Here is a 13,210-nt window from a genome sequence, read left to right as displayed (position 1 = left end):
TAAACAAGTCACAAAACATACAAAATAGGCAGCCTAGTGGGGGGGGGGGAGGGGAGGCCAGGTGCATGCTGGGAGAAAGAACCAATTTGTTATTAAAACAAATACAAAAAAATAATTTTCGATTATTTTTTTTTTAAAAATTAATTACTCAAATTAGCGTTGGTTGAACTGATGAGCTGGAAGGTTCTATGAGTTTTTGTGGTGGATTTAAACTAGAAATGTATAAAAATTAGGAAATATCGCATCTGAGCTGTAAAATTTAAAAAAACTGTAAAATTCCTTTTTTTTTTTTTTTTTTTTTTAATTATCATACAGTTTGGGTTTTCAGGCAAAGTAGGCGTAAAAAAATATGTTAACGCACATCAGAATAATGGCATTGACGCAGCACACCCGCGCCCAGAATGGATCTTCCCGGATGCTTCTTTGCTGGTGAGGCTTGGGAGAGTCCACTGCTTCATTCGGGGGGCTGCAGAACTTGCTGCTCCAACTTCGGTTACGATGGGAACAGTTGACTTGACCTGTAGTGCAAATATTACAAAAAAAAAAATAATTAGTTAGCGAGTTTCCTAGAATGAAATAAAAATGGATAAAAAGAGAGCAAAAAACTTAAAACAGGAGTTAGAAAGAATTAAAAAAATGGAAAAAGAGAGCAAAATTTAACAGGCATTAGAATTTTTTTTAAAGGGGGATAAGAGACAAAATTTAAAACAGGAGGTAGATTTTTGTTTAAAAAAGTGGGGGATGGACCCAAATAGTGAATGAAGAAGGCACTTCATTTATATTACTTCTTAATACGCAGGCCGCCATGACTGCGCCAAATGTTTACGCCCACTAAGTTTCTCCCATCCTGAGCTACGTGGGGCTGACCGCGTGACTGCCTGTTTGAGTAACGTATTAGCCTCACCGTCGGTGCCCTCTGACGCGGCGCGGCTTCGGCTTGAGACCTTCCTGAGCGTGATTTCCGCCGGCGCCCTCCCGCGGGGAATGGTCCACCACGTGAGATTCTTCAGCTGTACGAAAGGAAAGGTTCGGTGATCAACACGACGATTACATCATTTATTAAAAAAGGCTCGTCAACATATTTTCAAGTCCTCGGGGAATTCTCCGATGCTTCTACCCCCCCCCAAAAGAGGTATTTTTTGCATTTTCTTTCTGCACTCATTAAAATCCCCAAGAGTTAATAACTTATATATAGCAGCAATGACATCATCACCCCAATGAAATGCTAATCTGCATACGATGTCTCACTCTTTTCTATCGATCAGTACACAGGCTTGCAGTTATTACAGACTATATTAAAAGTTTCACCCTGAGCGCTGTTTAGGGGACATGGCCCATTTACTCCGTAGAACTTGCTACAGAGTTACCCGAAGCCAATAAAAGTCACCTCTACCTATAAAGTAAAATCAGCCGCATGAGTAACGTGTGAGCGGAAACGCGCTCCTTCCATAAATTCCTTGCGTTTTCCTTATTGCCGAAGCGTCGCCTCCCCGCCTATCTTTACGTCTGCGTTAAAAAAAAGCGCATCCGACGGCCGGGAACGCGTAGTCGGTACAAAAACCTGATGATTCTAAACCCCCGATGCAAGTCTTGGATGAGTGACAGGGGGAGTTTGTTCTTCTAATAGCACATGGAAGTAAATGGAAGTTACTGACTAGGCCTGTTAGGGTTGCCATATCAGCGGTTTTCCCCAGTATGCTTCTAATCACTACATTTTGCGGACCACCATGTATAAAGTGCGTCCCTGGATTAGGACCACAGAAGGTAGTGCAGAGCTACGGGGTCCTGCACTACATGACATAGATGTATTAGCCCCTACCACTTCTGATGGGATGCAGCTCAATTAATCTACCACCCTCTCAATAAATTATGTAAATTGTGCATTATGCGCACGGTTACGGCCCTGATTTGGTGCCCTACGGGAAATTCATCCGTTTCTACCATCGAGAACAAAAGGCCGCATTTCGGTATCCATGACATCCAGGTACTGCGTCCCCCGCGGGAGATCTCAGCGGGTTCTGTGATTATTTTGGAAAGGTTTCACAAATTCTTTCGAATCTTCTATGCAGAAACGTCGTAGATTCCAAACCACGGCTGCACCGCTTCGGGGGAAATACGTTTGGAACTTTGATGAGATTCCAACTGAGGTCATCTGCAAAAAACCACGACTCCAGCCCTGGCACGATGAGATGATGTCATAGATGTGGAGGGTGGGAGATGATATCAGAGATAGGCAGGTGGGAGATGATGTCAGAGATAGGGAGGTGAGAGATGGTGTTAGGAAGAATTGAGGGTGGGAGATGATGTCATAGATGTGGAGGGTGGAAGATGATATCAGAGACAGGCAGGTGGGAGATGATGTCAGAGATGTAGAGGGTAGGAGATGATGTCAGAGATAGGGAGGTGGGAGATGGTGTTAGGGAGAATTGAGGGTGGGAGATGATGTTACGAGGGAGAGTTTATTAGCAATAACCCGGTGTGCGATTACATTTCATGACCTCACCTGAGACTGCAGGGGGGGCTCCGTCATGAGACTGATCCCGACGACAACCCCCACCGTTAGCGCGCACAGGATGATGGCGAAATGCAAGTAGTGAATGTCTTTGAGCACCGAAGGTCTTTCATCTGGGATCCCGCAGCGAGGGAAAGGATACACAAACTCCATGATCATCCGAGCCATCCCGAGGACGAGGCCGACCATCAGACCCCAGAACGCCCCCTGAAACCAAGGAGAGCAGCGTGGGTGAAAGAGCGCCAATCCCCCCAACCTCATCCTCACCCCTCTAATCAAACGGAGTATTTCATCACAAAGCCCCGGGGATGCAGAGCTGGACGGCTGGACGCTACTTGTTTAAAGTGCCCCTAAACGCACAGTAGCCCCTCTCTTACTTCCACTTGCCCCTCCACAGGATAGGGGAGAGTGGGACATTTTCTTGTAATTTCATCCCCAGACAGAAATCGTACGGATGGAAAAAAGGAACCCCCTGCTTTAAAACAGGTGATATTGCCAAGTACTGAATTAGACGGCTGGTTTGACACCACAGGAACAAACTGAGTTTTTGAACTGTTTTTTTACAATCCTTTAATGCCAATAAATCCCAGATTTTGCCACAGAATGCCTCTTGTTTGAAAGCCGATGCACCTCGTTAAGTCGCCTCGTTAAGCAGCGATAATGCAACTTAAAAGCCGCATCAGAGGCGAATTAACACGGCCGTAAAATCCTCCGCGATCTCGGCAAGTCGGTTTCTGAAGCCTTTTATAGGAGTTCTTATCGCTATGAAAACACCGGGCGGGCAACTCCTATCAATCCGAGCGGCTTTAAAGGTACAATAACTTCGACAACGTGTTATTAACTCTTTAAAACGCGTTCACCGAATAAACATTTATCAGCTGTCTATCCCATGCATGTTTAATACCCTCACTGTATTACACTCTACCACCTCTGCTGGGAGGCTGCTCCACCTATCTACCACCTCTTCAGTAAAGTAAATAAAATATTATCTCGTTCATACTCGTCATTGTCTATACATGGCGCTCGCGTGTCCCTTATCCAAGATATTTAAAAAATGCAGTTAATAAACCACTAACCAACCATAAAAAACCGCATTGCCTGGCGACAAAAACAACAACAATCCCGCGGATGAACCTTTGTATGCCGCTGGCACTTTGATAACGGAATGCTTGGAGGCCTGAGATCTCCCATCGGACGCTACCCATTACGCAATAATCTTATTGGCTGCGCCTTCTTCAGCCGTTCTGCTGTTACTCCTATCACCCTCAGCCGGATATTAGTAAATGACAGTAACACAGCTGACTATGAGGTTCTGTCCCTCGATAGAATGTTTTGGAATGTCTATAAAAAATATAATGGGAAAACATTTAACTGCATTAAAATTTGGTGTTTTTAATAATATTTTAAAAAAATTGTTCATAAAACATGTATTTCCATCACACGTTTAATTAAAAAAAATTGAAAATGTTATTAAAAACTCCAAATATTTATTTCTTTCAATAGCAATTTTTTTTTTTCTTTTTTCTTCAATATACCGGTAAATACCACATTTCCACTTACTTTGACATCTCTTCTCATAAGAAATGTGTTATTTATAGTGAAGAAAAAAAAATTGCTATTAAAACATAGAGAGAAATTTCTACGCGGTCCTCGCAGTAAATTACAATTTAGATATTTTTACCACCAATTTAATTACTGTTTTTTGTCTAATTTTACAGTAATATTTTACATCTAATTACAATCAAGGACCCCGCTTATACCCCCTATAGAAAAAAAAAATCACAAATAATGTCCTCGTTCAGAAAATTGCAGAGGACAATAATACAAATAATTTAACTATTTGATGACCGTGTGCAAATTAAGCGAAATGGAACAATTATTATTATTATTTTATTTTAATCGGCGAGGGATTATATTTAAAGGATTAGAATTCATTTGGGACCCAGGAATCACCCGCTTTCACGATAACGTGATTATTATCCCGTATAGCGATGGGTAGCCTGTGTTTGCGGATTTAGTCCCGTTATATTGGATGTGGACTTCGCCGCCTGCTTGTAACGCGTCCTGCGGTTTGCAGGCGAGGCAATTCGAGTTCGAAAGAGCGATCTGTCGTTTTCTATAGGGATATCTGGGAGCTTCCTATAGGAACCGGCCACAAGAATCTTAATAATAACACGAAGATCAATGACATCGTCCGGCTTCTGTCCAAAAGCTCGGCAGAAGTAAAGTCATGAAGTAAGACATGAGCCGGGGTATTTAGCGGGTGACGAAGATGAGGGTCGCCTGGATCGTTACTCGGCGCCCACTTTTATTTTATATTCTATAGTAATTGTAAAAATAATAATAATTTAATATTAATATAATAAAATAATAATAAATAATAATTACATATTAATATAATAAAATAATAATACTACTAATAATATAATATATATTATATAACAATTTAATATAATAAAATAATAAATAATAATAATTACATTTTAATATAATTAAATAATATTCAATAATAATAATAAATAATATATTATATAATAATTTAATAATTATATAATAATATATAATATTATATAAGTCACATATTTTATTTTAAAAAAAATACTTGAATGAAACATTCCAGAATCCCAAAATGTAAGATTCCAGTCTATCGGATGAAGCTTTCAGGCAGACTAACGATCGTTGTCGTCGGGTTTTAGCGACGGTGCGAGAGTCCCTATCGGTACACGTGACGGGAGTTGCCGTTCCCGGTGACCTTATGGTTGTATGCGCATTGTTTGCGTGTGCGTGCGTTGTGGTTTGTGGGCGTGTATACATTGTTTGGCGTAGCGTCTGGGCCCATACACAATTACCACACGTGCGTAAACACAGAGCTTCTTTACCTGCTCGTTGGCTCGCTTCCAGAAGATCGCCAGGGCAAAGACGGCCGTGACCGGCGGCGCGAGGTAACTGGTGACCGACTGGATGTACACGAACAGCTGGCCGCTGTTGGCGTTTTGCAGGATGGGGATCCAGACCACGCTGATGACCACAAGCACCACGGTTACTATCCTGCGGAGAGAGCGGCCAACAATGAACCAAGAGGGACAAGATCCAAAAGTCAAGACTATTTAATTTCAATATTTTCTAGAATCCCATCACGTAGGCAGCCATTTTGGTTGTTTAGGTTCCGCCCCCTTTTCCCTAACGGATTTTTTCTGGGTATCTGCAGCGATCGGCCATGGATCTGGCCAAACGGTGTGGTGTGGAGGGTAAGGGGCTGCTGGACGATGCGGAGTGCCATTTTTTTTTTCTTTAACGGCCTATGTGATTCAGTAGGAACGTTTTCACGAGGGACGGAATAAAACACAAAACATCCACCTGCTGGGAAAAAACTATTGAATTATACACATAGCGGCTGAATGTTTGGCGCGGCTCAGAAACCTGTTTCAAGTAACGTCATCGAATCGACTCCCCACGGCGTGGACACAAAAACACATAGCTACTGTGTATACTTCTGTACAAAACACTGTGTTTGTACACCGCGCATGAATAAGCTCTCTGGCAAGCAGCCGCTTTTACGTCAGTCTGCACGCCTCTACTTGAAAGCAGATCGTTTGACCGGAGGCTCAGGACTCAGAGTCTTGAGTAAGGGTTCCTAACTCATTGAGGGTGGTTCGGGTTGTCAGGATCTACTCACAACAGCAGCACAAGCAGCCCCCACGCTCGCCGATTAGTGCTTCTGTGCTCATTAAGGAGGCATCTGAGCCCTTGGGAGGAGATCCTGAAATCCTTCACTTTCGGCCCCGAGGAGCTCGCTAGTCTGGGGGCCCCGTAGGTCAAGAATTATTTTAGTGTGGCCTATAACTGTATCTTAAGGGTTCCCTGGTTAAGGCAGGTAAAGCAGCATAGTGTAATCACCATATATTTTTACTTTACTGAGAGGGTGGTCAATAAGTGGAACAGCCTCCCAGCGGAAGTGGTAGAGGGTAATACAGTGAGGGTATTAAACATGCGCGGGGTAGACATACGGCTCCTGAATCTAAGATGAGACCGACGACCGATTAAGGTTTGAGTCTTTACAGCAGGAGAAACGGGAGACTAGACGGGGGCTCTGGAAAGTGGGGCTCAGTCTACTAAATAGAGCCATGCATGCTCAGAACCTATAATTAGTAAATTACGTAATAAATTATTTTTGTGAAATTATTTAAAATGAATAAAAATAGGGATATGTCCTGGTTTTTTTTGTTTTCCTTTTTAAAATTTTTAACCGTTTCATCTCCATGATCTTCACATAAGAAGGAACTCCGACTCTGACCCCCCGCCCCCGGCGACCAGAGAAGAAGCCGAGGACTCGACAAAAGGAAGCGGCCGCTGCTGATTTATGCAAAAAAACGGCAGACGATATTTAGTGTTTTTTGGGTTTTTTTTTTTTTATTAAAAACACTTTTTTTTTTTTTTTTTTTGTCAATTCACCGTTTATTGCAAAAGAATTATGTCAGAACACAAGTCACAACAGCAGCATCGTAAAAACAAGATACACATAGTACATAGTCAGGAGGGTGCGCCTCCCACATGGTACAGGCCAATAAATTGTCAGCACGGACATAGGGGTACATCGTCCATAAAAGGCAAAGAGATCTGTGCGTCATATCAACCGTATGCGACAAACAGTGACTGTAGGCAAAACGTCATTAGAGACAACAACAACAAAAGTACCTGGAGGAAAAGGGGAGGAAGTCATGGCCGGAATACCGGCAATCCCACCCCGCAGGTAAGTTAGGTACAGAACATTTCGTGTAAAAACATACACAACATTAGTGGTGCTCAAAAGGAAAATCAAAAACAAAAAAAATAATCAAATGGACTGAAATCAGAGATCCGAAGCGGAGTGAAGGGCTCAAGGCACCAAGGAGGGCAGGCGATCAGCAAGGGAGGCAACGTAGGTGCGCCAGTGGAACCACTGGAGTTCGACCGAGTGCTCTTGGCCCCTAGCGGCCCCTGTGAGGACCTCCATTTGATAGAGAAATTCAACACGTCGGAACCAGGCCGACATAGAGGGAGCACTGGCGGACTTCCAGGACCTGGGAATTGTGGTGAGGGCAGCATTTATTAAATGGAATTTGACGGAGCCTTTATAGGACTTGTAAGGGATAGCGGTATGGTGCAGAAGGACGGACGCCGGGGAAGCTATGAAAGACTGGTCAGCCACCTCCCGGATAACCGCAGACACCGCGTCCCAAAATGGTTGGATTGCCGGGCACGACCACCATATATGGAAGAGGGAACCAGGGAGAGAATTGCGGCGCCAGCAGGTAGGAGGGATCTGGGGCAAAAACCTATGCAGGTCCAGGGGAACCTTGTACCATCGGGTGGCAAGTTTAAAGAGCGTTTCCTGCACTCTGCTGGACACGGTCCCCTTGTGCACAATCCTAAGCATCCTCTCCCACTCCTCCAGGGAAAAAGAGATCCCCAGGTCTCCCTCCCAGAGGCTAAAGTAATACGGTTTAGTAAGTACCACCGGGGCGAGCTGAATAGCGTACAAGGCAGAGAGGAGATGGGGAGGCACTCTGTCAGCCAAACAAAGCTTTTCAAACTCGGTAAGGGCAGGAGTCCCACCAGCGAGGGCTCCGGAGGATTTGAGGAAATGTCTAACCTGGTGGTAGAGGAAGACAATCGGGAAGGGGTTGTTCGGTTCACCGGTCAGTTCCGTCAGCGGTTTACACGTAGGGCCATTAGAGACATGATAAACCCGAAGTACGGAAACGTTAGGAGGCGTAAGAGACGCCATCTGAGCGGCATCTCCCCCAGGAGAAAAGTCAGGATGCCCCGAGATAGGAAATAGGGGAGAGGGTTCCAGCACGACACCTCCAGCACGCACCGCCCCCCTGAACGCCCTTAGTGTGGACGTAATCAGGGGATGAGGTGTATGAACAACTCCCCTCTGCGGTTCAGAGATCCAGGGGAGGACACCGAGGGGGCAGGAAACGGCCGCGGCCTCAACCTGAAGCCAAGGCCTGTTGGAGCCAACAGACCACTCCACTACGCGTCGGAGGTGGGCGGCCCGCCAATACAACTCCAAATTAGGGAGACCCATTCCCCCCGACATCTTTGGCCTGGTCAAGTAAGAAAAGGAAAGCCTAGGGGGCTTGCCCTTCCAGATATACCGAAGAAAGGCACTGTGACACTTACGAAAGTAGGAACGGGGTAGGAAGACGGGTAGTGTCTGGAAAAGATAAAGAAAACGGGGTAAAACATTCATTTTCAGGACACTAACCCTGCCAAACCAGGACACATGGGGGAAGGCCCACTTAGTCAAGTCGGCGTGAAGGGTAGTCAAAAGGGGGTCAAAGTTCAGGGCCTTAATCTGAGACAAGTCCGAGGGAATGAGGACGCCCAGGTATTTGATATAGTCATCCTTCCATCGAAATGGCATCGTGGAACGGATATGATGGGAAAGGTCCGATGGAAGATGAAACCCCATCACCTCAGACTTGGACAGGTTAATTTTATAATTGGATAAATAATGGAAATGCTCAAGCAGGGACAACAAAGCAGGGAGAGAGCGGCCCGGGTCCGAGAGTGTCACAAGGACATCGTCAGCAAACAGAGAGATCGCATGGGAGCGACCCGTTATCTCAATGCCTTTGATCGCCGGGTCAGATCGGACTGCCGTTGCAAGCGGCTCGACCGCCAGAAGGAACAAGAGGGGGGAGAGAGGGCAGCCCTGACGTGTCCCATTGGAAAGGGTCACCCCCTCTGACTGGAGACCATTGACGGTAACTCGGGCCATGGGAGAGGCGTACAACGCACGTATACAGGTCAGGAACCGCGCGCCCAGACCGATACCCTCCAGGACCTTAAATAAAAAGGACCAGGAAACCCGGTCGAAGGCCTTTTCGGCATCCATTGAGGCAAGAATCATCGGGGTCCGGAAATGCTGTGCATGCGCAACAATATCTATGACCCTGATCGTGTTGTCCCTTGCCTCCCTCCCCGGCACAAAGCCAACCTGATCCGGGTGAATCAGACCTGGTAAGAGGGGGCGAAGACGGTTAGCGAGGATTTTTGCAAACAGCTTGACATCTACATTGATCAGTGAGATCGGTCTATAGCTACTGCAGAGGTCCAGATTTTTGTCCGGCTTCGGAATAACCACAATACTGGCATCGAGCGCGCGGGGGTCAAAGGGTTCGCCTCTAGCTATAGCATTAAAGTGGGTGACAAGGCGGGGGCCCAGGAGAGGTAGAAATTTCTTATAATAAGCGGCTGAGAAGCCGTCCGGGCCCGGGCTCTTGCCCGAGGGAGAGCTCTTGACAGCGGATTCGACCTTGGACAACGTGATCGGGTCCTCAAGGAGCTTACTGTCGTCCGCGGACAAAACCCTTTGAAGGTGCACAGCCAGGAATTCAGCGGTGGCCCGCTGAACCTCCGAAGGGGGGCCCGGGCTAGGAGGGAGATTGTAAAGAGAGGAGTAATACTGCCGGAAACTTTCAGCGATTTTATGGGAATGGAAGTGTAGCTGATTGTGGCCATCACGGATCCGGAGCAAATAACTCTGGGCTCTTTTCGCCCTCAGTGCCCTAGCTAGCAATTTCCCGGGCTTGTCCCCGAATTCGTAGAATTTATGGCGCGTCAGCAAAAAGTTACGCCTAATACGCGCATCCACCAGGGACGCTAGTCTAGTCCGAAGGGAAGTAAGTTGAAGTTGGAGGGACGGAAGGAGCGTCAGTTTATGCCTAGTTTCTAGCTGCGCGATTTGCCTGGTGAGGGACAAAATGGAGTCCAAACGTTTACGCTTTGCTGCCGCCCCCATCCCGATCAAGTAGCCCCGCACAACCGCCTTATGGGCCTCCCAAATAGTTGCCTCAGGTACGTCTGGAGCGGAATTCTCCGCAAAGTAGGAAGAAATATGGGAGGACAGAGAGGACACATCATGAGGGTCGTCTAGAAGAGTCTCATTGAGCCTCCAACTCCATTGCGGCCTAGGGAGCGAGGACAAAGAGAGAGACAGAGACACCGGAGCGTGGTCACTAATGGTGGTCGGGCCAATCTCAGCAGAGCGCAGGAAAGAAAGATGGAAATGGGAGACAAAAAAGGTATCAATCCTGGAGTAGGTGGTATGAGGTGGCGAAAAATGGGTATAGTCCTTGTCCGTCGGGTGCAACACCCTCCAAGCATCAATAAGTTGGTTCAATTTAAAATGTTTGAGGACTTTACGGATCAGAGAATACGGGATGTGAGACCTGCCAGAGGACGTGTCAGACAGAGGGTCAAAGACCATATTGAAGTCCCCACCCAGGACAGTAACACCCTCCTGGAAATCCGCCAGCTTGGTAAGTATAGAGATGAGAAATCTACCCTGGGACCTGTTAGGAGCGTAAATATTTGCCAATGTTATTTTCTGAGACCCTATGAATCCCTTCACAAACACGCAGCGCCCCTCATTGTCAGACCACTCATCTGTGGGTTGAAACCGGGCTATCTTATGGATTAGGAGGGCTACTCCTTTCGTTTTAGAGGTGGTTGAGCTGGAAAAATAGGAATGAACGAAATTACGCTCCAAGAGTCGACGCTCAGCGCCTCGTCGAAAATGAGTCTCCTGAATAAAAGCGATATGGGTTTTAGAGGAGCGGAGGAAGGAGCAGAGTTTGGAACGTTGTTCTGGTTTATTCAAGCCCCTCATGTTTAGAGTAACAAAGCGTAAATTATTAGAAGACATAATGGTGCCTGGTGGATAGTTGGAGCGAGGGACAGAGTCACAACGAATCAATCAGTCCAAAAACAGAAAAACAAATAAACTAATAAAACAAATATGTGTGTAGAGTGTGGTGCGTGAGTCTGAATCAGACTGAAAACAGTCCAATGCAATGACACAGAATGTCAAGAACGTGTGAGCTGTGGGACTAGGAGAGTCCCTAGATCACTGTCCCAAGAGGACTGGAGAGCTCGGGGGGGGGGGGGGGGGGGGGGGGGGTAGGCTCTTGAAAGAAGGTAAGGGGGGGGAGAGTGAAAAGGGGAGAGAGAACAAATAGAATAGAAGGGAAAGCAAGGAATAGACAGGAAAGCAACTACATCGCCGTCCGCCTGAGAGAGCAGAAGGCTGTTAAAAACACTTTTAACAAAGATGTAATTAAGAAGAATTCCAAAAGTTGGGAGTAGCGCTCGTCACGGGCTTCGCGAAATCAAAGCTGCCAACCAAGCCGGGAACGCGGAGTTAGTCCGAGATGAACCCGACTCCGTGCCAAGACGTTACCCAGATGCCCCGCTGGAGGGGTTTTTGGTTTTTTTTGTTTACGGTTCCAGCCTCATCACTCACAGCGAGAGATTTCATTGAAAGTTACGAGCCCAAAACAAAGGCAGAAAACAATTAGCGAGGCGTGCCGGCGCGCGCTTTTAGTGGCTTCCCTCGGCTGGGTGGAATTCTAATACCTTTTGAGTCGTCGGGTGCGGCGGACTCTAACAATCCTCGCTTAGAATTCCTCGGTTCTGATGACATGATGCTATACTGCGACCTTTTCTTGTTTTTGTTTAACGATCTTGACCATGGATGGGAGTTAGACTCCTTAACGCTGCCCATCGAGTCACGAAACCGAAATTCCCGGTCCGTATCGGAATTCCGGAAGAGAGACGCTGCCATCCGCTCTATTCATCTCTATAGCGCCGGCAGATTCCGTGGCGCTGTTACAGCAGGGGATTCCAAAGCTTTACTGCCCTCACTGTTCCTGATACTTTGTAGCCGATTACTACAATAAAAATATAGCGATGGGCCCCAGGGCCCCCAGACAGTGGTTATAGGAGCCGGTATGGTGGCAGCACCTGTTTCTCCTGTACGAGAGCCGATAGGGACGAGACTGGAATTTATTACTTTGAGTGCAGTATGTAAGGGGTTAAATCCTTACATTCCGCACAGGACATAGCAGCAATACCACGGCAGGTAATCAGCCCTCTTTATAATGCCAGGACTGTGACTCCGGCCGTGAGTCAGCTGGTTTTTATGCCAACGCGCACCTTAATTAAATCCAATTGCAGCACAATCCAGGTCAGTTGGTGGCTGCTCCTTCAGGCTCAGTGCGTAGAATCCGGTGCGGCTGAGCTGTCGGAAGCTTAAGTTTCTATATTATATATATATAATGCTGTATATACCGGTATATATATATATATATATATCACCGGGCGAATGCTGTATATACCGGTATATATATATATCACCCGGAGAATGCTGTATATACCGGTATATATATATATCACCGGGCGAATGCTGTATATACCGGTATATATATATATCACCCGGAGAATGCTGTATATACCGGTATATATATATATCACCGGGCGAATGCTGTATATACCGATATATATATATATTACCCGGAGAATGCTGTATTATACCGGCATATATATATATATATCACCGGGCGAATGCTGTATATACCGATATATATATATATTACCCGGAGAATGCTGTATTATACCGGCATATATATATATATATCACCTGGAGAATGCTGTATATACCGGTATATATATATATATATATATATCACCCGGCGAATGCTGTATATACCGGTATATATATATATCACCCGGAGAATGCTGTATATACCGGTATATATATATATATATCACCCGGAGAATGCTGTATTATACCGGTATATATATATATATATTACCCGGAGAATGCTGTATTATACCGGCGTATATATATATATCACCCGGAGAATG

The 13,210-nt window shown here is 45.9% G+C and overlaps 1 protein-coding gene across 1 annotated transcript in view; it reads right to left on the bottom strand.

Annotated features, from left to right (window-relative positions):
• Window positions 1–324: 324 nt before the first annotated feature.
• Window positions 325–13,210, bottom strand: part of SLC5A10 (solute carrier family 5 member 10) — a 43,573-nt gene continuing 30,687 nt past the window's right edge. The window contains exons 12-15 of the mRNA XM_089495083.1: window positions 5,392–5,560; window positions 2,504–2,719; window positions 980–1,010; window positions 325–449 (exon numbers count right to left, since the gene is read on the bottom strand). Of these exons, the coding sequence (XP_089351209.1) occupies window positions 325–449; window positions 980–1,010; window positions 2,504–2,719; window positions 5,392–5,560 (541 nt within the window). The remainder of the gene's footprint in view (window positions 450–979; window positions 1,011–2,503; window positions 2,720–5,391; window positions 5,561–13,210) is intronic.

The sequence above is a fragment of the Sceloporus occidentalis genome, unplaced genomic scaffold (genome assembly GCF_023333645.1).
Source record: "Sceloporus occidentalis isolate IW3139 unplaced genomic scaffold, rSceOcc1.0.p SCAF_76, whole genome shotgun sequence".
NCBI classification, from domain to species: domain Eukaryota; kingdom Metazoa; phylum Chordata; class Lepidosauria; order Squamata; family Phrynosomatidae; genus Sceloporus; species Sceloporus occidentalis.
The sequence above is the reverse complement of the archived record's forward strand: the minus strand, read 5'-3'. Positions and strand labels throughout refer to the sequence as shown.